This window comes from Salvelinus fontinalis, chromosome 1, assembly GCF_029448725.1.
Source record: "Salvelinus fontinalis isolate EN_2023a chromosome 1, ASM2944872v1, whole genome shotgun sequence".
Classification (NCBI taxonomy): Eukaryota; Metazoa; Chordata; class Actinopteri; order Salmoniformes; family Salmonidae; genus Salvelinus; species Salvelinus fontinalis.
Genome location: NC_074665.1, coordinates 68132221 through 68156452, shown reverse-complemented (window position 1 = coordinate 68156452; position 24232 = coordinate 68132221). Strand labels below are relative to the sequence as shown.

Here is a 24232-nt window from a genome sequence, read left to right as displayed (position 1 = left end):
AAGGTTGCAGTGACACATCCATAACCTGAGCAGAAACCAGATTGCCTACCAGAGAGAATACTATAGACATCAAGAAAGCAAAAAAGATTTCCCAACACTTTTGATGAACAGGGCAAAATAGAAATAGGCATGTAACAGTTTGGATCAGCTTGAACTCCCCCTTTAAAGTCACATTAGAAGGGGTGGGAGATGAGTAAATGATGGACAGGCAAGGAGGCATGGCTGAGTCAAATAGGAATCCTGACTTAATGAAGTGGTGATTAAAGAGCTCAGCCATGTGCTTCTTGTCAGTAACAACCACATTATCAACATTAACGGACATGGGCAGCATATTACACCCTATTACCTATGTAGTGCACCACTTTTGACCAGGGCCTGAAGGGCTCTGGTCAAAAGTAGTGCACTGTGTAGGAAATAGGCTACCATTTGGGACGTTCCCTCTCGGTCTGTGCACAGAGATTTGAAGACATCTACACTTTGATCTTAACGTTGTAGCATAAAGATCTAGTTTAACAGACACTTTGATCCAAAGTCACATACAGTTAGCAGCATATATATTCAGATAGTGCCTGGCCCAAGTAGGAATCGAGAGAGAAAGAGTGTTTCACAATGGGTCTTTGTAAGAGCACAGAGACCTTTTATAGTCCCACAAGCCACAAGCCCTCAGAATGCATCGCTCTCTCACACTCACACAGCTGGATGTCAGTGTTTTATGGCCAGTGTTCTCTCCCCTGTAGCAGATGCAACACCCTCACAACTATGTGCAGCAGGCCTGAACCAACCACGGCACAGCTGTGGTCTGACTAGTAGTTAAACATAGGCCTGTAGGAGTCGACTGTGGCGGAAGGCTGCCACACACACACACACACACACACACACACAGAGGGAGCTGCCCCATTCAGGGGCCCAACCAGCTGGGCCTTTTCAATGTCAAAACCAGCTGACCCTACCTGTGTGAGGGGAGGTTGGTCTGTGACCCCACCTGTGTGTGTGAGACGCTAGTGTTTCGGAGATGTAAAGGGCTCTGGTGCGGGATCTCTCCAAGGACTGGCAATGACAAGGGTATTGGCAGTGAAAATGTAAAGTGGTGTCCTCCATAGCTCATCACATAGAACTGTGCGTGTGTGTGTGTGTGTGTGTTGGCTGGGCCTCTTTATACTTCCACTACAGCCAGCTCAGAAAACAATGCAACTTTTCCCATCACATTTTATTCACGGACCTTCAATCCTTGGACAGATCACATTCAAGAATATCAAAAGGAAAAAGCTTTGTGTAAATGCCCTCTAAAACCCAAGACAATGAAACACTTGAGAAATACACTGTCATTTATCCCTGTTAAAATCTATCAACACCAGTGGAGGCTGGTGGGAGGAGTTATAGGAGGACGGGCTCATTGTAATGGCTGGAATGGAATGTCCGGAACAGAGTCAAACATCTGGTTTCCATGTTTGATACCGTTCCAATTATTCCAGTCTGTCCTCCTATAGCTCCTCCCACCAGCCTCCACTGATCAACACATACATTACAGGTGTAATATATACTCTACTGCATGCCCATAACATAACATATGAATAGGGGTGGCAGGTAGCCTAGTGGTTAGAGCGTTAGACTTGTAACCGAAAGGGTGCAAGATAAAATTCCTGAGCTGACAAGGTAAAAATCTGTCCTTCTGCCCCTGAACAAGGCAGTTAACCCACTGTTCCTAGGCCGTCACTGAAAATAAGAATTTGTTCTTAACTGACCTGCCTATTTAAATAAAGGTAAAATAAAAACATATATGGGGGCAAGTTATGTACAATTGATCCTCAAAATGTAGTCTTTTTCCATTTGATTTATTAGGCTTTGTCCAAAATGGCACACTATTCACTAGATAGGGCTCTACTCATATGGGCTGTGGTCGACTCTAGTTCATTATTTAGGGAACAGAGCGCCATTTCAGAGTTGCACTAGTGTTTTTTATACATATTAACACACGTATCCTTTTCACAGGGGAGTAAATCACAGTATACAATGTTGCCCTGTCATCCTAGTAAACCATTAACCGTAACCACACACCGTATCCGTTATTTGTAAGCAAATTACCCTCTACTTCACCATAAATAGAGAATTACATAAATATACCCTACTTCCAACAGAACTGCAGCGAGAAAAGAGCTTGGAATAAAAAACTGAGCAAACTGTACGAATAAGAAAAAAATGTGGAAAGAGAGGAGAAAGAGATTGAATGAGAGGGGGAGAGAGGTAGTCTGGGTAACAGTCTGTTTTGCTATCATTCCACTCCTTGCCACTCCTGTTATGCTTTGGCATACAGTATGACAGAGTACAAGGAGTGGAATATAAGACAAACGGACTGGTACCCAGGCTAGGAGAGAGGGAAGAGAGGCTGGTGTTGTGGTGAAGGACAGTAGAAAGGTCTGGAATGTCCTGGGGCGGAATTTCTTAACAGGGTGGAGGTCATATGGTTAGGCTGGTGGGTCTCCTGGGATGGGTTTCCTTCCCTTTGTACCCGCAAATACAAATACTCAATTTTGAAGAGCAACAATGGAAGTTGTAGTTCTAGCGAGAATTGTAGTTTAGTAAACAATGTGTAGTGACCAGCAAGGCAGTTAAAAACTTTCTTCAAGTCCATGTTTAGTGTGTACATTCACAGGTACAACCCGTCCTCCCACAGGCTTAGGGTGTGTATGAGAAAGCAGACCGCTGTGCTACTTCTTCTTAGCATTGACACTCTTGCAGACCCAGTTCATTCCGTCCTGAAAGGAAACAGAAAAAATTAAATGTCCCTTCCTGAAGTGAAAACATGAATTGACCCCAACCCCTGTTGTAGATTGATGGGTTAGGGCTGGTGTCTCACCTGTACCCCCTCTCCAGTGAGGGCGGAGCAGGACTGGATCTGCCAGACGCGGTCCCGGATAGTGTGCAGGTTGAGTCCCTCAGCGATCTCAGAAGCTGGGGCAGCCGTCAGCAGGTCTTGCTTGTTGGCAAAGATCAGCACTGGAACCCCACTCAGCTTCTCCTCATCCAACAGCTCAGCCAGCTCCTAGAACACAAACACAAATCAGCATGGGATCCCAATATAAAATATGTATACGTAGAATGTGCACATTACACAGCCCACAAACATCACTGAAGAGAAAGAAAACTCACCTGTCCCGTCTCTTCAAATCTTTTTCTGTCCGCACTGTCGATGACGTAAATCTGAAATACGGTAGTATCTCCATTCAAAATGATTAATCACACACTACTAGTGGTGTGTGTATGTGTATACACACACACACGTATATATAAATATAAAAGTCATACCTCCGTAAAGGAAGCTATGGTTGAGCCACTCACCAGCACGTCAGTGTTCTCAAAGTAGTTTCTCCAGTAGGGTCTGATCTTCCTCTGTCCCCCGATGTCCCACACATTCAGCTTAAAACCCTGAGACTGAACACTCTTTATGTTGAAGCCCTGGAGAGAGAGGGGGCGGCTTGGGTTTAGAAGTGTTAGGGCTCTATTTTAACAAACCTAACGCAATGGTAAAACTAAGTGCTTGCAGCAGGGATGGGTTTCGCTGAATAAACAAGCTGTAGGTGTGACGAGGGCTTGGCCACTCAATGGCCAATCAAGGTGTTCCATGGCTTAACACTGGATGAGTTTCTCTCAAGTTCTGTAGGTTATTGACGACTAACATACTCTTTCACGGAATCATGGCTCTCTCCGGATATACCGTCACCATCTATACCGCCAGCTGTGTTCTCAGTACACCGCGCAGACAGGAATAAAGAACTATCCAGGATGAAGAAAGGCGGGAGTGAATGTTTCATGATTAACTACTCATGGTGTGATTGTGATAATGCACAGAAACTCAAGTCCTTTTGTTCACACGACCTAGAATACCTTACATTCAAATGCCGTATTACCTCCCAAGGGAATTCTCTTCGGTTATAAATCACAGCCGTGTATATTCCCCCTCAAGCCGATACCACGACGGCCCTCAAGGAACTACCCTGGACTTTGTTCAAACTGGAAACCACATAACTTGAGGCCGCATTTATTTTAGCTGGGGATTTTAACAAAGCAAATTTGAGGAAAACGCTACCGAAGTTCTATTAACAACCTGACTGTAGTACTCGCGCTGCTAAAACACTCGACCACTGCTACTCAGATCATGACTTCATTTTGTTCACCCCATCCTATAGGCAGAAACTCAAACAGGAAGTGCCTGTGCTAAGGTCTATTCAACGCTGGTCTGACCAATTGGAATCCAGGCTTCAAGATTGTTTTGATCACACGAACTGGGATATGTTCCTGGTAGCCTCTGAGAATAACATTGACGTATACACTGAAACGGTGACCGAGATCATCAGGAAGTGTATGGAGGATGTTGTTTCCACTGTAACTATTAAAACCTACCCAAATCAGAAACTGTGGACAGATGGCAGCATTCGCACAAAACTGAAAGTGCGAACCACTGTATTTAACCATGGCAAAATGACTGGGAATATGGTTGAATACTAACACTGTAGTTATTCCCTCTGTAAGGCAATCAAAACAGGCAAAACGTCAGTACAGAGACAAAGTGGAGTCGCAATTCAACGGCTCAAACACAAGACGTATGTGGCAGGGTCTACAGACAATCACGGATAACAAAGGGAAAACCAGCCACGTCGCGGACACCGACGTCGTGCTCCCGGACAAGCTAAACACATTCTTCACCCGCTTTGAGGATATCCCAGTGCCACCGACGTGGCCCGCTTCTAAGGACTGTGGGCTCTCATTCTCTGTGGCCGACATGATTAAGACATTTAAACGTGTTAACCCTCGCAAGGCTGTCGGCCCAGACGGCATCCCTAGCCGCGTCCTCAGAGCATGCGCAGATCAGCTGGCTGGAGGTAACTGAACTAAATGACTATCGCCCCGTAGCACTCGCTTCCGTCATCATGAAGTGCTTTGAAAGACTAATCATAGATCATATTACCTCTACCTTACATGCTACCCACTTCAATTTGCATACTGCCCAAATAGATCCACAGACCATGCAATCGCCATCGTACTGCCTTATCCCATCTGGACAAGCTGAATACCCATGTAAGAATGCTGTTCATTGACTATAGCTCAGCCTTCAACACCATAGTACCCTCCAAGCTCATCAATAAGCTCGGGGCCCTGGGTCTGAACCCTGCCCTGTGCAACTGGGTACTGGACTTCCTGACGGTCCGCCCCCAGGTGGTGAAGGTAGGAAACAACACCTCCGCTTCGCTGATCCTCAACACAGGGGCCCCACAAGGGTGCGCGCTCAGCCCCCTCCTGTACACAACAATTGTCGTCTACAAACTTGGCGCCGGAAGAAATGGCAGCAGTTTTACGGGTGTCTAACCAAATGTGTTTTTTCCCGCGTTATTTGTAACTTATTTTGTACATAATAAATCTGCCACCGTAACTTACGGCAAAAATGAGCTTCTGGATATCAGGACAGCGATCACTCACCTCGGATTAGACAAATATTTTTTTCTTCAACAAGCAGGAAGCACAGGATATACTGCGAACACCCGACAAAGCCAACATCCCCGTTATTGGCAAGAGAAAGAGACGCAGGTACAGAGGACACAGAGCGGGGTGCCTTGTATTGATCCGGAGAAGGCGAGTGAGAAAGCTGCCGTTACCGTCAATATTACTCGCCAACGTACAAGCATTGGACAATAAATTATACGAGGTACGATCACGAATATCCTACCAAACAAACATCTTATGTTTCACGGAATCGTGTCTGAATGAATGATGACATGGATATTCAGCTAGAAGGATATACGCTGCACCGGCTAGATAGAACAGCACACTCTGGTAAGACGAGGGGGAGGGGGGGGGGGCGGTCTGTACATAAACAACAGCTGGTGCACGAAATCTAAGGAGATAGACTATAGACCACACTATTTTCCAAGAGAGTTGTCATCTATACTTTTTGTGGCTGTTTATTTACCACCACAGACGGACACTGGCACTAAGACCGCAGTCAGTCAGCTGTATAAGGAAATAAGCAAACAGGAAACCGCTCACCCAGGGGTGGGGCTCCTAGCGGCCGGGGACTTTAATGCAGGGAAACTTAAATCAATTTGACCTAATTTCTATCAACATGTTAAATGCGCAACCAGATGTTATCCTCCTGATTCCTGCTTACAAGCAAAAATTAAAGCTAGAAGCACCAGTGACTCGGTCTATAAAAAAGTGGTCAGATGAAGGAGATGCTAAACTACAGAACTGCTTTGCTATCCCAGACTGGATTATGTTCCGGGATTTTTCCGATTGCATTGATGAGTACACCACATCAGTCACTGGCTTCATCAATAAGTGCATCGAGGACGTCGTCCCCACAGTGACTGTACGTACATACCCCAACTAGAAGCCATGGATTACAGGCAACATTCACACTGAGCTAAAGGGTAGAGCTGCCGCTTTCAAGGTGCGGGACACTAACCCGGAAGATTATAAGAAATCCTGCTTTGCCCTCCAACGAACCATCAAACAGGCAAAGCGCCAATACAGGGCTAAGATTGAATCATACTTCACCGGCTCAGACACTCGTCTTATGTGGCAGGGCTTGCAAATTATTACAGACTACAAAAGGGAAGCACAGCCGCGAGATGCCCAGTCACACGTGCCTACCAGATGAGCTAAATCACTTCTATGCTCTCTTCGAGGCAAGCAACACTGAGGCATGCATGAGAGCATCAGCTGTTCTGGACGACTTTGTGATCATGCTCTCCGTAGCTGATGTGAGTAAGACGTTTAAATAGGTCAACATTCAGACGGATTACCAGGAAGTGTGCTCCGGGCATGTGCTGACCAACTGGCAGGTGTCTTCACTGACATTTTCAACATGTCCCTGATTGAGTCTCTAATACCAACATGTTTCAACTGACCACCATTGTCCCTGTGCCCAAGAACACTAAAGGCAACCTGCCTAAATGACTACAGACCCGTAGCACTTACATCCGTAGCCATGAAGTGCTTTGAAAGGCTGGTAATGGCTCACATTACCACCATTATCCCAGAAACCCTAGACCCACTCCAACTTGCATACCGCCCAAACAGATCCACAGATGATGCAATCTCTATTGCACTCCACACTACCCTTTCCCACCTGGACAAAAGGTACCCCTACGTCAGAATTCTATTAATTGACTACAGCGCAACGTTCAACACCACAGTACCCTCAAAGCTCTATACTAAGCATAGGATCCTGGGACTAAACGGCTCCCTCTGCAACTGGATCCTGGACTTCCTGACGAGCCGCCCCCAGGTGGTGAAGGTAGGTAGCAACACATCTGCCACGCTGATCCTCAACACTGGAGCCCCTCAGGGGTGCGTGCTCAGTCCCCTCCTGTACTCCCTCTTCACCCACAACTGCGTGGCCAGGCACGACTCCAACATCATTAAGTTTGCCGATGACACAACAGTGGTAAGCCTGATCACCGACAACGATTAGACTATGACAAGGCACAGAATGATTAGCATTATTATAATGACATGTGCAAGGGGTCAAGTCAACATTAGTGGAATCTAGTTCAGCAGTAAGCTAAAGTCAGATGGAACAAATTGAGTTGTCTTCACTTAAGTTTGAGCTAAATAGGTAGTCGGTAAATGCCATTTGTATAAAACAACCGGTATAATGTAATTTAGCAATATTCCATAGTGTAAAAAAAAAAAAGTTAAGACACTGATACACCTATAGCCTATAGGTAGGAGGTCAGAGACCTGGCCGGGTGGTGCCAGAATAACAACCTATCCCTCAACGTAACCAATACTAAGGAGATGATTGTGGACTACAGGAAAAGGAGAACCGAGCACACCCCCATTGTCATCGACGGGGCTGTACAGGAGCAGGTTGAGAGCTTGCTGCTACTCTCTGTTTACCATATATACACACCTTAACTATACAGTCATGTACATACTACCTCAATTAGCCCGACTAACTGGTGCCTGTATATAGCCTCACTACTGTTATTATTCACTGTCTTTTTACTGTTGTTTTTTATTTCCTTAAATTATCTATTGTTCACCTAATACCTATTTTTTTTTTTTTTACTTAAATGGCACTGTTGGTTATGGTCTGTAAGTAAGCATTTCACTGTAAGGTCTACACCTGTTGTATTCGGTGCACGTGACAAAAAAAGCTTTTATTTGATTTGTAGGCCTGATTACCAACAATGATGAGACAGCCTACAGGAAGGAGGTGAGGGCCCTGGCGGAGTGGTGCCAGGAAAATAACTTCTACCTCAACGTCAACAAAATGAAGGAGCTGATCGTGGACTTCAGGAAATAGCAGATGGAGCACCCCCGTATCCACATCGACCCGACCGCAGTGGAGAAGGTGAAAAGCTTCCTTGGAGTACACATCACCGACGATCTGAAATGGTCCAACCACACAGACAGTGTGGTGAAGAAGGCGCAACAGCATCTCTTCAACCTCAGGAGGCCCGAAGAAATGTAGCTTTGGCCCTAAGACCCTCACAAACTTTTACAGATGCACAATTGAGAGCATCCTGTCGGGCTGCATAACCGCCTGGTACGGCAACTGCACTGCCTGCAACCGCAGGGCTCTTCAGAGGGTGGTGCGGTACGCACAACGCATCACCGGGGGCACACTATCTGCCTTCCAGGACACATACAGCACTCAATGTCACAGGAAGGCCAAAAAGATCATCAAGGACATCAACCACCTTAGCCACTGCCTGCTCACCCCGCTACCATCCAGAAGGCGAGGGCAGTACAGGTGCATCAAAGCTGGGACCGAGAGACTGAAAAACTGCTTCTATCTCAAGGCCATTAGTCTGTTAAATAGCCATCTCTAACTGGCTACCACCCGGTTACGTAATTCTGCACCTTAGAGGCTGCTGCCCTATATACATAGACATGGAATCACTGGTCACTTTATTAATGTTAACATACTGCTTTACTCATTTCATGTGTATATACTGTATTATATTCTACTGTATTTTAGTCAATGGCACTCCGACATTCGTCCTAATATTTATATATTTCTTTATTCCATTATTTTACTTTAGATGTGTGTGTATTGTTGTGAATTGTTAGATATTACTGCACTGTAGCTAGAAACACAAGCAGTTCGCTACACCCTCAATAACATCTGCTAAATATGTGTATGTGACCAATAAATTTGACTTGATAAATACCAATTCGACTGGGGGCACAGAATATTCTCATCGTAGTCCATTGTGGATAGATAGTACAGTTTACAGTATTAAATAGCATAGGCTACAGTAACGAGTCATAAAAAAAAACCATCCACTGTTTGCTCAATATGTTGGAGTGCTGACAGGCAACATCTTAATTGGCTTCAACAAGTATTGACCTTTAAGCATTGCACTTCTACCGCAAATTTAAAAAAAAAATACTAGGCTCCCCTAAAGGTGTGTGTTCCTCATTACCTGTGTGGGAGTGATGTGACTGATGTCCTCAGAGGCCAGTTGTTTCAGTAGCGTGGTCTTTCCTCCGTTGTCCAAACCCAACAACAAGATACGAACCTCCTGATCAGGTGTGCTCTTTAGCTTTCGAAGGATTGACAGCAAACCCTGCAATATATCAAAACACAATCCATTATGGGTTATCCTGAGTCGTGACATGACCAACGGAGGAGCAACAGGAGCATAACGTTACCTGCTATTTGCCAGAAGATTCCGATCCTACCGTTATGCTCGTTTACAAGGGTTCGGAACGGAATCATGGTTACATTAAAGGAAAATCCACCCAAAACAAGTAATAACTTTAATTTACAGTGTTAAATAACAATGTGAAAACAATATTTTTTTGAGAACAAATGTTACATTTTGGCGTTATAATAAGGTTGGTAGCAACATGGAAAATCGTGGTGAAAATCTGTTGCAGCTCAAATAAGACTACAAATTCCACAACGCAATGCTCACTCTATGGGTGGGCTAGCTAGCAAATGTAGCTACACACAATAATACCAAAAACAATATTAGCATGTAAAATAACAAGTTAGCTGTAAAATAGCCTAAACAAACTGCACTATCAATTTAGGAGTATACAATCTCACCATATTCAACCTGCAGATAGATGTGCCGCTAACATTCGGCAACAGCAGATATACTTTTGAGGAAATGGGAAAAGTTTCCCATGCTACATCAATGGGCCGTGCGGTGCATTCTGGGCGATTCTGTGACAAGGGGCGCTCTCCTTTCGTGAATGGGAAAAAAATATTTTTAATAATTGGCTACAAAGAGATCTTTCTATACTTGGGAGAGTACTTCTGTCCAAGGCAAAGGGACTGTCTCGTTTTGTGTACCCCTCATTATCGTTATGTGAAAATCCAGCTACTTGTAAAGCGATCAATAAGACCTTTCTTGACTTCATCTGGAAAAATAAGTCTCACAAACTAAAAAAATCTGTCCTTTCTAACAAGAGCTGAAGGCGGTCTAGAAGTGTTGGATTTTGTTGACATAAATAACACTTTCAAGATAAACTGGTTGAAAAAAAATGTTTAATCAATACTGATTCAATATGGTATTTCATTCCAAATAATGTGTTTAATAAATTGGGAGGTCTTCAATTTTTACTGAAATGTAATTATATTCCTGAAAGATTACCTGCTAAATTGGCTAGGTTTCACCAACAACCTTTAATGGCCTGGAAAATATGTTTCCTGCACAATTTTTCCCCACATAAAGCTATTTTGTGGAATAATTCAGACATAACTGTAAGGAATAAGTCATTGTTCTACCCCAGCTGGCATGAGAGGAATATTGACTTTGTTTTTGATATTTTCGACAACAAGGGTAATATTCTCACATATGAACAATTTATAACATTGAAAGAGTTTCCAATACCTTCCAGAGAGTTTATTTTTGTGATCAAAGCCATTCCCGGAGGTCTAACTACACTTATGAAAACGAATCTGCGAATTTGGGAATGATCACAAACTTTATCCAGAACTCAGATTGGAAGGCGTGGGCTTACTTGAGAGATCTTGTTGTAATAAATATATAAAATACAAATTCTTCATTCACAAAACCAACTTACACCGAGAGGAAAGTTTTTCTGGAACCTGCTTATTACTGACATTATCTGGAAAAATGCATGGTTAAGGCCTTACAAATACTGTATATGAAACAAAGTTAAGGAAGTGAATACAATTGCACAAAAAAAAAAAGTTTTATTATTATTTTATTTCTATTTTTTGTATGTTTGAGTATTTTCTTGTTAATACCTGTGTTTTGTTTTGTTAGACATGTTTGATGTAGCAATGCAAATTGATTTTTGTATTTTGAAAAAAAAAATGAGTGAATGGGAGTCTTGGGCGCTAGCTTAAAAACCCAACATGGAAAACAATTTTGTCAACAAGAAGCACAACATTACAAATATTTTCTTAGATGTGAGATAATTAACCTGCTATCTGTAATATTTTATAGCTTTGGAATCGTAACATTACGTACTTTCAAAGAAAATAGGCACGTTTCTTGAGACGGGATTACGTGACGAAAAGTTTAGCAACCGCTTGACGCAGCATGTCAACATCAATGCGATTGGTCGACGGTCTGCTGGGTGGGGCGTTATGTTCCTTAATTAATTAGATTCCTATATCTTTTCTATAATAACTCTGGCAAAGGCACCATGCTATGCACCCTAAACTAAACAGGCAGACAAATAAGAAAAATGTTTTAGACGCTCCGTTAAATAAATAAAAAGATCGAGTTAGGAATATCGCAAAAAGATTATCAATGGCTCATTCGAAAGAGGACATCGGCCAATATTTAAATAATTTTCGCGATCTAAAAGTCTTATTAACTTCCAGTATTCCTATTAACTTCAAATGTAGTGAGAGCGACTATCACAGTGCCACGTCAAACCGACCGTATTTCTGCCTGCTTTTGAATGCCAATAACTCAGATACACAAACTTGAAATGACCCGGGGAATCGATAGAACATCACTCGGAGACGCACAAAAACAATATAACATTCAAAATGGGTGAATCTTTCCTTTAAGACACCATGGAGGTGGCGCAAAATATACAGTACCAGTCAAAAGTTTGTCATTCATTCCAGGATTTTTCTTTATATTTTTACATTGTAGAATAATAGTGAAGACATCAACACGATGAAATAACACATATGGAATCATGTAGTAACTAAAACTTGTTTTAAACAAATCTTAATATACTTTACATTTAAGATTCTTCAAAGTAGCCACCCTTTGCACACTCTTGGCATTCTCTCAACCAGCTTCATGAGGTAGTCACCTGGAATGCATTTCAATGAACAGGTGTGCCTTGTTAAAAGTTCATTTGTGGAATTTCTTTCCTTCTTAATGTGTTTGTGACAAGTTAGGGGGGGTATACAGAAGATAGGGCTATTTGGTCAAAAGTCCAAGTTCATATTATGGCAAGAACTGCTCAAATAAGCAAAGAGAAACGAAAGGCCATCATTACTTTAAGGCGTGAAGGTCAGTCAATCAGGAAAATTTCAAGAACTTTGAAACTTTCTTCAAGTGCAGTTGCAAAACCATCAAGCGCTATGATGAAACTGGCTCTCATGAGGACTACCACAGTAAAGGAAGATCCAGAGTTGCTTCTGCTGCAGAGGAGAAGTTCATTACGACTTAACAGCCTCAGAAATTGCAGCCCAAATAAATGCTTCACAGAGTTCAAGTAACAGGCACATCTCAACATCAACTGTTCAGAGGAGACTGCGTGAAGCAGGCCTTCATGGTTGAATTGCTGAAAAGAAACCACTACTAAAGGACACCAATAATAAGAAGACTTGCTTGGGCCAAGAAACACGAGCAATGGACATTAGACCGGTGGAAATCTGTCCGTTGGTCTGATGAGTCCAAATTTGAGATTTTTTGGTTCCAACCGCCGTGTTGTGAGAAGCAGAGTAGGTGAACAGATGATCGCCGCATGTGTGGTCCCCACGGTAAAACACGGAGGAGGAGGTGTGATGGTGCTTTGGTGACACTGTTGGTGATTTATTTTGAATTCAAGGCACACTTAACCAGGGAGGCTGTTTTCATGTTATCCAGAGCGTTGGTACTGTAACTGTGCTGCTGGCAACAATTTAGTTACGCTTTTTTGCCTATGTTTACTGACACCGGCCATATTCAACAGGTGTTGAGTGTTCGTAAATTCATCAGTTATTCTGCGCTCTGGCACACAGACGAGAGTGCTCTGAAATCGAGTAGATGGCCTGACTGAATTTACGAACGCATCTAAAATGGTTACTTACATAGTGGAGTATTTTGTTAAGACATGTAGCTAGCTAGCTAGCTCTGCAGGTAGCTAACCAACCAGGTTCAATGTTAGTTAGCTAACATTAGGCTATATCTAGCTAAGCAAATGGCTGTGAGATACAAATAATAAGGTCATACACGTAACGTTAGCGAGCCAGTCAGCTAACGTTAGCTTGCTAGGTAAACAATGAACCAATCACAACTCATGATGTTAGTACCTTGCATGAATCTGCAGGTAGCTTAGCTAACCAACCAGGTTCAATGTTAGATCGCTAACATTCGGCTATAGCTAGCCAAGCAAATAGCTCTGAGATACGAATAATATGGTCATACACGTAACGTTAGCTAGCGAGCCAGGCAGCTAATGTTTGCTAGCTAGCTAGATAGACAATTAACCATAATCACAACTCATGACGTTACTATCCTGCATGAATCTGCAGATAGCTAACCAACAAGGTTCAATGTTAGCTAGTTAACATTAGGCTATAGCTAGCCAATGGCTCTTTCTGTCAAAATTAGAAATGTGTCATATCTGAAAATGTAGCTAGCTAGACTATAGACTATCATTCCTGGTTGGATCTCTCCGCTCTGATGCCATGGTTGCCCTTAGTTTGAATATGTAATCCTGAGACACGTGTTGTTTTCTCAATCTCCTTAGCTATCATACTCGAAATCCACTGATTTCAAAACTCAGTCCTCCAGAAAGTGGAGAGCAACACTTTTGCAGTTTGAATACACGATACATGAAAAAAAATCCTCGGTAGAAAGGATTACCTAGACATACTCAAATAGACAGAAGTGTGCTATATGGCAGACCAATCCCAAATCATCTCTCGGCATGTCCATCCCACTCGGGGCGGCAGGTAGCCTAGTGGTTAGAGCGTTGGGCAGGTAACCGAAAGGTCGCTAGATCAAATCCCCGAGCTGACAAGGTAAAAATGTGTCCTTCTGCCCCTGAACAAGGCAGTTAATCCACTGTTCCTAGGCCGTCATTGTAAATAAGAACTTGTTCTTAACTTCTTATGGCTGCAGGGGCAGTATTGAGTAGCTTGGATGAAAGGTACCCAGAGGTGCCCAGAGTAAACTGCCTGCTCCTCAGTCCCAGTTGCTAATATATGCATATTATTATTAGTATTGGATAGAAAACACTCTGAAGTTTCTAAAACTGTTTGAATGATGTCTGAGTATAACAGAACTCATATGGCAGGCAAAAACCTGAGAAGAAATCCAAACAGGAAGTGGGAAATCTGAGGTTAGTCGATTTTCAACTCATCGCCTATCGAATACACAGTGGGATATGGGTCAGTTTGCACTTCTTACGGCTTCCACTAGATGTCAATAGTCTGTAGAACCTTGTCTGATGCTTCTACTGTGAAGTGGGGCCGAAGGAGACGGGAATGAGTCAGGTCTATCATGACCTGACCATGCGCGTTCACATGAGAGGGAGCTCTGTTCCATCGCACTTCTGAAGACAATGGAATTCTCCGGTTGGAACTTTATTGAAGATTTATGCTAAAAACATCCTAAAGATTGATTCAATACATCGTTTGACATGTTTCTACTGACTGTTACGGAACTTTTTGACATTTCGTCTGCTTTTAGTGAACGTGCTTCCTGACTTTGGATTTGTTTACACGCTAACAAAAATAGCTATTTGGACATGAATGATGACATTACCGAACAAAACGAACATTTCTTGTGGAAGTGGGAGTCCTGGGAGTGCATTCCGACGAAGATCAGCAAAGGTAAGTGAAGATTTATAATGCTATTTATAACTTTTGTTGACTCCACAATTTGGCGGGTAACTGTATGGCTTCCTTTTGTGACTGAACGCTGTTCTCAGATTATTGAATATTGTGCTTTTGCCGTAAAGCTTTTTGAAATCTGACACAGGGGTTGCATTAAGAACAAGTGTATCTTTAATTCTATGTAAAACATGTATCTTTCATCAAAGTTTATGATGAGTATTTCTGTTATTTGATGTGGCTCTCTGCAATTTCCCCGGATATTTTGGAGGCATTTCTGAACATGGCGCCAATGTAAACTGAGGTTTTTGGATATAAATATGAACTTTATTGAACAAAACATATTTGTATTGTGTAACATAAAGTCCTATGAGTGTCATCTGAAGAAGATCATCAAAGGATAGTGATTCATTTTATCTCTATATCTGCTTTTTGTGACTCCTGTCTTTGGCTGGAAAATGGCTGTGTTTTTCTGTGATTTTGCAGTGACCTAACATAATCGTTTGTGGTGCTTTCGCTGTAAAGCCTATTTGAAATCGGACACTGTGGTGGGATTAACAAGAAGTGTATCTTTAAAATGGTGTGAAAAACTTGTATGCTTGAGGAATTTTAATTATGAGTTGTTTGAATTTGGCGCCCTGCACTGTCACTGGCTGTTGTCATATCGATCCCGTTAATGGGATTTCAGCCATAAGATTAAACTGACTTTCCTAGTTAAATAAAGGTTTTTATTTTATTATTATTATTATTTTTTTTAAATCTCAGCCAATTATGGCTAGCGGAAAAGTTGCCAACTTTTTCTGTGCCTAAACCAACTAGGCTCGTAATTTAACAATTTTATTCGTATTTACAGATGGCATGCAAGGTTATTAATAAGGCACATGAAAGTTCACATGTTCGAGAAGGCCTTTCTGCCAGAAAACGTATTTTGATAAAAAAATATATATATGTTCAAACGGCTCTTCTGTGAAGTAGTGACAAGCGGCATACGCCTAGTTTCCTCAAACAGCTTCTTGGGTTACTACATGATTCAATATGTGTTATTTCATAGTTTTGATGTCGTCACTATTATTCTATAATGTAGAAAATAGTAAAAATAAAGAAAAACCTTTGAATGGGTAGGTGTGTCCAAACTTTTGACTGGTACTGTATGTGTTGGACAACATACCTCAATGGGATATGCCACTGTATGGCAAATGTTACCTTTATCCACACTGATACATTGAGAAGATTGAAATACTCCTAGTTTTCGGAAAACTGCGCTTTTCGTGCTCATGCTAGCTAGCAGTAGCCACTGCAGACATTTTGGAATGGCACGTCGCGTTGAACAACAAAGTAGCTGATCGGCCAATGGTGCCATTTCAAAATGGCTGCGGTGGCTACTGCTAGCTAGCATGAGGTTGAAAAGGGCCGTTATCCAGAGAAAATAGCAGCATTTCAATCTTCTTGATCTATCAGTGTGGATAAATGTACAATTTGGAGTACAGTGGCATATCCCATCCCTGCTTTGAGGTACGTTTTTCAAACCATATCTCGGGCCGGCTCCACAGTGTCTTAATGTAACCATGATTGCGTTCCGACCCCAGTGCAGCTCAGAGTAAACAAGTGTAAAGGTAGGGGCAGAATCGTCTAGCAAGCCTGCTATTAAAAATGTTGCTGCCATCTTGTCTATTTCAAATCTTCACTCATTGATTGAGACAGATGGGTGTCCACCCAAAAGTGCCACTTCATGTTGACACTCACCTGTCTCGATCAATGAGAAGATTTTAAATAGACAAGATGGCGGCATACACATTGTTGGATTACTTCAGGTAGCTAATTTTTTAAAATTGAATTACGGAGCATTTTCTAAACTCACACAAACCCCCTGTAACTAGACGTTTAGAAGACATTGGCTGTTTTCCATGTCTAGAATTGAGGAATCGTTGCCAAGTTAAGGTTAGTCAAATTATCTGTGCTATGCAAAACAGTACCTAACCTATAATGGATGTTCACGTCAGCAGGTTAACTAGCTATTAAAATTAGCCAACTATTGTACCTGTAACGGATGTGAAATGGCTAGCTAGTTAGCGGTGGTGCGCGCTAATAGCGTTTCAATCGGTTACGTCACTCGCTTTGAGACCTAGAAGTAATGGTTCCCCTTGCTCTGCAAGAGCCGCGGCTTTTGTGGAGCGATGGGTAACGATGCTTCATGGGTGATAGTTGTTGATGTGTGCAGAGGGTCCCTGGTTCGCGCCCGGGTCGGGGCGAGGTGACGGACGTAAAGTTAAACTGTTACATACCTAGCTAGCTACTTGCATCCCTCCACAACAGGCTGAACAGATGCCTGTGACTCGAGAGGATGCGCAGAGGATAGGGCTGGGAGGTATACCGTATTTTACTACACACCGGTATTGATGCACGGACCGTTTTTTTTTTTTTGCTTGACCACGAGACACTTTCGTTCAGTCTGCATGGTCAATGCAGCACATACAACAATGCTGTTTCCAATTTGATCTTAATATAAATCCACAAGCGTTCTATAATTAAAATATTAGTTTGTGTTTCTTACATCTACAAACAGCTAGTTTGTATTTTCTTAGCAAGTTAAGCTAAATCGTGTTAGCCACTAATGCTAATCACTAGTTAGCTGGCTAGCTAATAAAAGTACTGAGTCTGAGCAAACGTAGCTAGCTAATACACCTTGATACCAGTGCTGGTGGAGGCCTAAATCAGCATGTTATTTGTGCAACAGTATCTTCTAAATCAAAGAGGAATAGGCGAAGCATGAATATGTTGGCTATATAAATAAAGATTTAATGTAGCCAAAGATTAGTGATGGGTCGTTCGCGAACTTGTAGGTGAATGTTGGGAGCCGGCTCGCATATCAGAAGAGCCGAATCTATTTATATATATATAAAAATAAAAACAAGATATGAATAATCAAAATATTTAAATGACTAGAATTAACTCATTCAAAGAACAAAAAAATAAAAAAATAATATAGGCCTAAATGCTCAAGCGCACACACATTCGTTCTGACTGTCTACTCAGACTAACAGCCCCACCTGTTGCTCCTGTCAATCAGACACGCAGTGTCAACCAATGAACCAAAGATGCGTGAGGGAGGGCCGAGCCAACTCACTCACAGTCACACACTTAGCAGCCGAGGAGAGAGAAGGACAGCTGTGAAAACAACAGCTGGAAAATGAGTCGGAAGCACAGTAGCACTTGGATGCATTTTAATAATGTAGACAATGTTAGAGCACAGTGTAGAATTTGCCAAAACAAAATCTCATATAAAGCCGGTTCTACGCACAACATACACCGGCATATGCGAACTGCGCACCCAACTGTGAAGCTAGCTGTAGTGGCGCTTCGAGAAACTAGAGGGCCTGCTAGTGATAGTGGTGGAGCCAGCACCTCCACACGTGACGATGTATCCACTCAGTCAAGTAGGCCTACTCCGCCTCCCGGGTGGCGCAGTGGTCTAGGGCACTGCATCGCAGTGCTAACTGCGCCACCAGAGTCTCTGGGTTCGCGCCCAGGCTCTGTCGCAGCCGGCCGCGACCGGGAGGTCCGTGGGGCGACACACAATTGGCATAGCGTCGTCCGGGGTAGGGAGGGTTTGGCCGGTAGGGATATCCTTGTCTCATCGCGCTCCAGCGACTCCTGTGGCGGGCCGGGCGCAGTGTGCGCCAACCAAGGGGGCCAGGTACACGGTGTTTCCTCCGACACATTGGTGCGGCTGGCTTCCGGGTTGGAGGCGCGCTGTGTTAAGAAGCAGTACGGCTGGTTGGGTTGTGCTTCGGAGGACGCATGGCTTTCGACCTTCGTCTCTCCCGAGCCCGTACGGGAGTTGTAGCGATGAGACAAGGTAGTAATTACTAGCGATTGGATACCACGAAAATTGGGGAGAAAATGGGATAAAAATTTATAAAAAATAAAAAAGTAGGCCTACTCCGCGACCCACAGCTACGCAGTCTTCTATCGACCAGTTTATGACAAAGTCTATGTCTGTAGCAAAACAAGGCCAAATTGATATTGCATTGGCTAAAATGATTGTCACAGCTTTCCAGCCATTTTCGATCGTGGAGGACAGAGTTTTAGAAATTATAGCAATAGTCTAAATCCAATGTACACAATTCCAAGCAGGAAAACCCTTTCAAAATCACTTAGTCCACAACTGTACGAGAGCACACAGGCTTCAGTGTGGGAAAGAGTCCAAAAAAAGCTACTGCAGTTTGCCTTACCACTGACTGCTGGTCATCAAGGGTAACCACTTCTTACATGTCGGTTACATGTCACTTCATTGAATATTTTTTGATGTCTAGCTGTCTTCTGGACTGCTTTGAGTTCAGCTACAGATACACCTCAGAGAACTTGGCAGAGGAACTGTTGAGAGTGCCAGAGAATGGCAAGTAGATGGGAAAGTGGTCTGTTGTGTTAAGTGACAATGCAGCTAACATAACCAAAGCCATGAAAATGTTCAAATGGACCCATCATCCATGTCTTGCCCACACAATCAACCTGATTGTAAGAGATGCTCTGAAGGTGATGAAGCCCACTGTGGACAAAGTGAAAGCAGCTGTAGAATACTTCCACAGGAGCACAGTAGGTGCTGAAAAACTAAAGTCTACACAATGCCAGATGGGGATGCCTGAGCTGAGGCCTAGACTGCACTACTAGGTGGAATTCAACATTTTATATGTTGAAGCGGTTTCTTGAGTCAAAGGATGCCATCATCTCTACCCTGGCCATTGTCAATGCACCTGTTGATGCTCTGACCCAAGAGGAATGGGAGGTGGTGGAGGAGATGTGCAGAGTCCTGGAACCCTTTGAGCAGGTCACTGTGGAGATCAGTGGAGAGAGGTACAGTATGTAGTTATTACTACATCATTATTTAATCCAGTATTATATATGTATATGAGCAGTCGATGAGAATGTAATATCAGTAGATAAAACATGAACCTGAACTATTAAGTTACTGTTCTCTCTTTTCAGCTATGTGACAGCCTCAAAAATGATACTCCTGTGTAAGGGTCTGCAGCAAATCACAGCCAGCCGCCAGAGAGAAGCAAATGTAACCACAGGACATGTGACAGAGTTTATGGACACCCTATGTTCATCAATGGACAGAAAGTTCCACAGAATGGAATATAATCACGTGCTATCAGAAACCGCTGCACTTGACCCCAGGTTTAGGAAGTTAGCCTTCAGTGATGCCAGAGCGATTGATGAGGCTCTTCAAAGAATAACCTCAGCAGCAGGGAGGGACAGCCCCAGCAGTCAGCTGGCTCAGGCACCAGGGCAACAGGAAGAAGAGGGATCAGATGGAGCAGAAGCACCAGCAGTAGTGCCACAAACGTCTGCTGTTTGGATGCTGTTTGACGAGAGAGCAACTGGGGATGCAGCACAAAGCAATCCCTCAGCAGATGCCATAATGGAGGTCCGATCCTATTTGCAGGAGCCCCTCCTCCAAAGATCTGCAGATCCTCTGAGCTGGTAGAAGAACAAGGCCTCTGTCTACCCACGGCTTACTAAAGTCATGACAGGGAGACTCAGCATAGTGGCCACATCCGTTCCCTCAGAGGTTCTTCTCGAAAACAGGACAAATAATTACAGAGAAAAGAAACCGCATCAGCCCCTCGAACGTGAGGCAGCTTGCATTTCTGAATGCAAATCTCTCATAAAAGCAAATTATGGTCAGCATTGCTGTGTGCTGCTGGTTATAACGGGCGGCAGGTAGCCTAGTGGTTAGAGCGTTGGACTTAAGATCAAATCCCTGAGCTGACAAGGTAAAAATCTGTCGTTCTGCCCCTGAACAAGGCAGTTAACCCAGGCCGTCATTGAAAATAAGAATTTGTTCTTAACTGACTTGCCTAGTTAAATAAAGGTAGAATAAAAAAAATATGGAAATAAAGGAGAGAAAAGAGGGACCAGTTTTGCACATTGTTATTTATTTTTCTCTGATATGGAACAATATTCTATTATTATGTTGTTCAGATTGTATTCGTTTTGAATTGTTACATTTATATGCACTTTGTTTATATAGATTAAAAAAGTTATACTTTAGAGGTCGACCGATTAATGGGCATAGCTGATTAATTAGGGCCGATTTCAAGTTTTCATAACAATCGGTAATCGGCATTTTTGGACGCCGATTACATTGCACTCCACGAGGAGACTGCATGACAGGCTGACCACCTGTTACGCGAGTGCAGCAAGGAGCCAAGGTAAGTTGCTAGCTAGCATTAAACTTATATTATAAAAAACAATCAATCTTAACATAATCACTAGTTTAATACACATGGTTGATGATATTACTAGTTTAACTAGCATGTCCTGCGTTGCAAATAATCAATGCGGTGCCTGTTTAATTTATCATCGAATCACCGCCTACTTCGCCAAACGGGTGATGATTTAACAAGCTCATTCGCAAAAAAAAGCACTGTCGTTTCACCCATCAATGCCTTTCTTAAAATAAATACACAAGTATATATATTTTTTAAACCTGCATATTTAGTTAAAAGAAATTCATGTTAGCAGGCAATATTAAATAGGGAAATTGTGTCACTTCTCTTGCATTCTGTGCAAGCAGAGTCAGGGTATATGCAGCAGTTTGGGCCGCCTGGCTCGTTGAGAACTGTTTGAAGACCATTTCTTACTGACAAAGACCGTAATTAATTTGCCAGAATTTTACATGATTATGACATAACATTGAAGGTTGCGCAATGTAACAGCAATATTTAGACTTATGGATGCCACCCATTTGATAAAATACGTAACGGTTCTGTATTTCACTGAAAGAATAAACATTTTGTTTTCAAAATGATAGTTTCCGGATTTGACCATATTCATGACCTAAGGCTTGTATTCCTGTGTGTTTTATTCTTTTATAATTAAGTCTATGATTTGATATTTGAGCGGTGGTAGGCAGCAGCAGGCTCGTAAGCATTCATTCAAACAGCACTTTCCTGTGTTTGCCAGCAGCTCTTCGCAATGCTTGAAGCACAGCGGTGTTTATGACTTCAAGCCTATCAACTCCCGAGATTAGGCTGGCAATACTATAGTGCCTATAAGAACATCCAATAGTCAAAGGTATATGAAATGCAAATGGTATAGAGAGAAATACTCCTATAATTCCTATAATAACTACAACCTAAAACTTAACTGGGAATATTGAAGACTCATGTTAAAAGGAACAACCAGCTTTCATATGTTCTCATGTTCTGAGCAAGGAACTTAAACTTGAGCTTTTTTACATGGCACATATTGCACTTTTACTTTCTACTCCAACACTGTTTTTGCATTATTTAAACCAAATTGAACATGTTTCATTATTTATTTGAGACCAAATTGATTTTTATTGATGTACTATATTAAGTTAAAATAAGAATGTTCATTCAGCATTATTGTAATTGTTACAAATAAAAATCGGCCAATTAATTGATATCAGCTTTTTTTTTGGTCCTTCAATAATCGGTATCGGCGTTAAAATCATAATCGGTCAACCTCTACTTTAAATGCACTTGTGTTAATAGAATCCTTTTTTAGATTTATTTCAATTTGTGGGATGCTGCCGTTTTGCAAATTGTTATTTATTTTTCTTTGATATGGTGCAATATTCTATTATGCTGTCCCGATTGTATTCATTTTGAATGGTTAGATTTATATGTACTTTGTTTATATACATTAAAAAGTTATACTTTAAATGCAAATGTTTAATAACATTATTTTTCATAACAAACCAATGCATTTTTAAATACATTGTGGTTAAGGTATAGTATGATTTCATTTAATAATTTAATTATACAATTGTTTTAACACCAATCAGTCAAATTATCGCAAACTGTTTGACTTGAAAAAATACAAAACATATTTTATTTAAAGAGCCGTTTGTGAGCCAAAAGAGCCGGTTCTTTTTGGTGAGCTGAGCCGAACGAGCCGGCTCACTGAAAAGAGCCGTAATGCCCATCACTACCAAAGATTATAGGGTCGTCTAGGAAACACGTTACATCCCTTTGGTTCCTACCCGGTTACAATTACTCGTCCATGGCATTTATTCGTTGTCATGTAAAACAACACTGTATTCAAAGTGCTCACTATTATTTATATTCTAAATATAGAATTACAATAAACATTGTATTTCCACGATTCCAAAAGTTCACCCAAGTGTTTATCTAAATCGCAATTGCAACGTTTGGTTAAAAATAAAGTCTAGTATTTTTCCCCATATCGTGGCAGTGTGGAAATGATCTCAAATGAGTGCAGGAAATGCAAGAAATTATTTTAGGTTGAAGTTGAATTAAACAGTATAAAACAATCTGAATGGAGAAAGACCCATTGAAATAATTTTGAATATATGTGTTGCCACCCTAGGGTCACGCACTACTCATACAGCAAATGTAGAACTTGTATTAATCAAAAACATAAAATACCGTCAAATTTGAAAAATACCATGATATGATATTTTGGCCATGTCGCCCAGCCCTAAGAGGATACATCAAATAGAGATTTATTCTCGAAATAATGACGCTCTCTTCAGGATGACACAGTGGTTTCAAAGAGTGAAAGTGTTCTGAAGCGACTGAACTAGCTAACTAATTATGTAGCTAGCAACAGTTTGAATTGAGTTTACCTCGCTAGTTAGCTATACTACTAGGCTGCACATCTCATAATGATGCTAGCTAAACCAATAGAGCAACAAGACAGCTGGCGCAGCAGTCACCTTTTCCAACATCTTAATTTTTCACCAATTTATGAAGGGTACAGTGGCAGTAATTTGAAGAGGAAAAAATGCAATAGTAGTGTTTATTATGCATTTATTCGGTTCAATCTACATTATAATAGCAACGTATCACAGTAAATTTAACTCACCATATTGTTGCTTTAGCTAGCGGTCTATCTTCCCAAGACGCTGCCGAGGTTACTAGGGCGTGATGACGTTTTACACAAACTCATACGTAAAGCAACTGAATTTATCGTTACAATTAGCCACTTTCGCTAATATCAAAATCTCTGTGAACAAAACATTCCTCACTTCAGAAATACACTGTGTACTAGCGGAGGCATAAATACCAACACTGTGTATTTATCTATATTTTGTATTTATCATTGTGAGGTCGCTTTAGCCATAATTATGTATTTTGCCTTTGCTTTAGAATTACAAAGGTAAAGATCTACTGCACGCAGAGTTAAAAGATGAGATGACTGAAAGTCCATATGAGTATTTATTAAAAAATATATATATTTATT

The 24232-nt window shown here is 41.9% G+C and overlaps 1 protein-coding gene across 2 annotated transcripts; it reads right to left on the bottom strand.

Annotated features, from left to right (window-relative positions):
• Positions 1-1188: 1188 nt before the first annotated feature.
• LOC129860544 (ADP-ribosylation factor-like protein 3) lies at positions 1189-24168 on the bottom strand. 2 transcript variants are annotated; one of them, XM_055931034.1, is made up of 6 exons: positions 23855-24168; positions 9432-9575; positions 3337-3453; positions 3148-3198; positions 2855-3040; positions 1189-2753 (listed from the first exon to the last, which is right to left on the bottom strand). In XM_055931034.1, exons 1-6 carry the CDS (start codon positions 23855-23857, stop codon positions 2706-2708), a joined length of 549 nt encoding a protein of 182 aa, XP_055787009.1. In that variant the 5' UTR covers positions 23858-24168; the 3' UTR covers positions 1189-2705. The 2 variants fall into 2 exon arrangements, with proteins under 2 accessions (XP_055787009.1, XP_055787018.1); XM_055931043.1 differs by lacking the exon at positions 23855-24168 and adding an exon at positions 10061-10155.
• Positions 24169-24232: the final 64 nt, after the last annotated feature.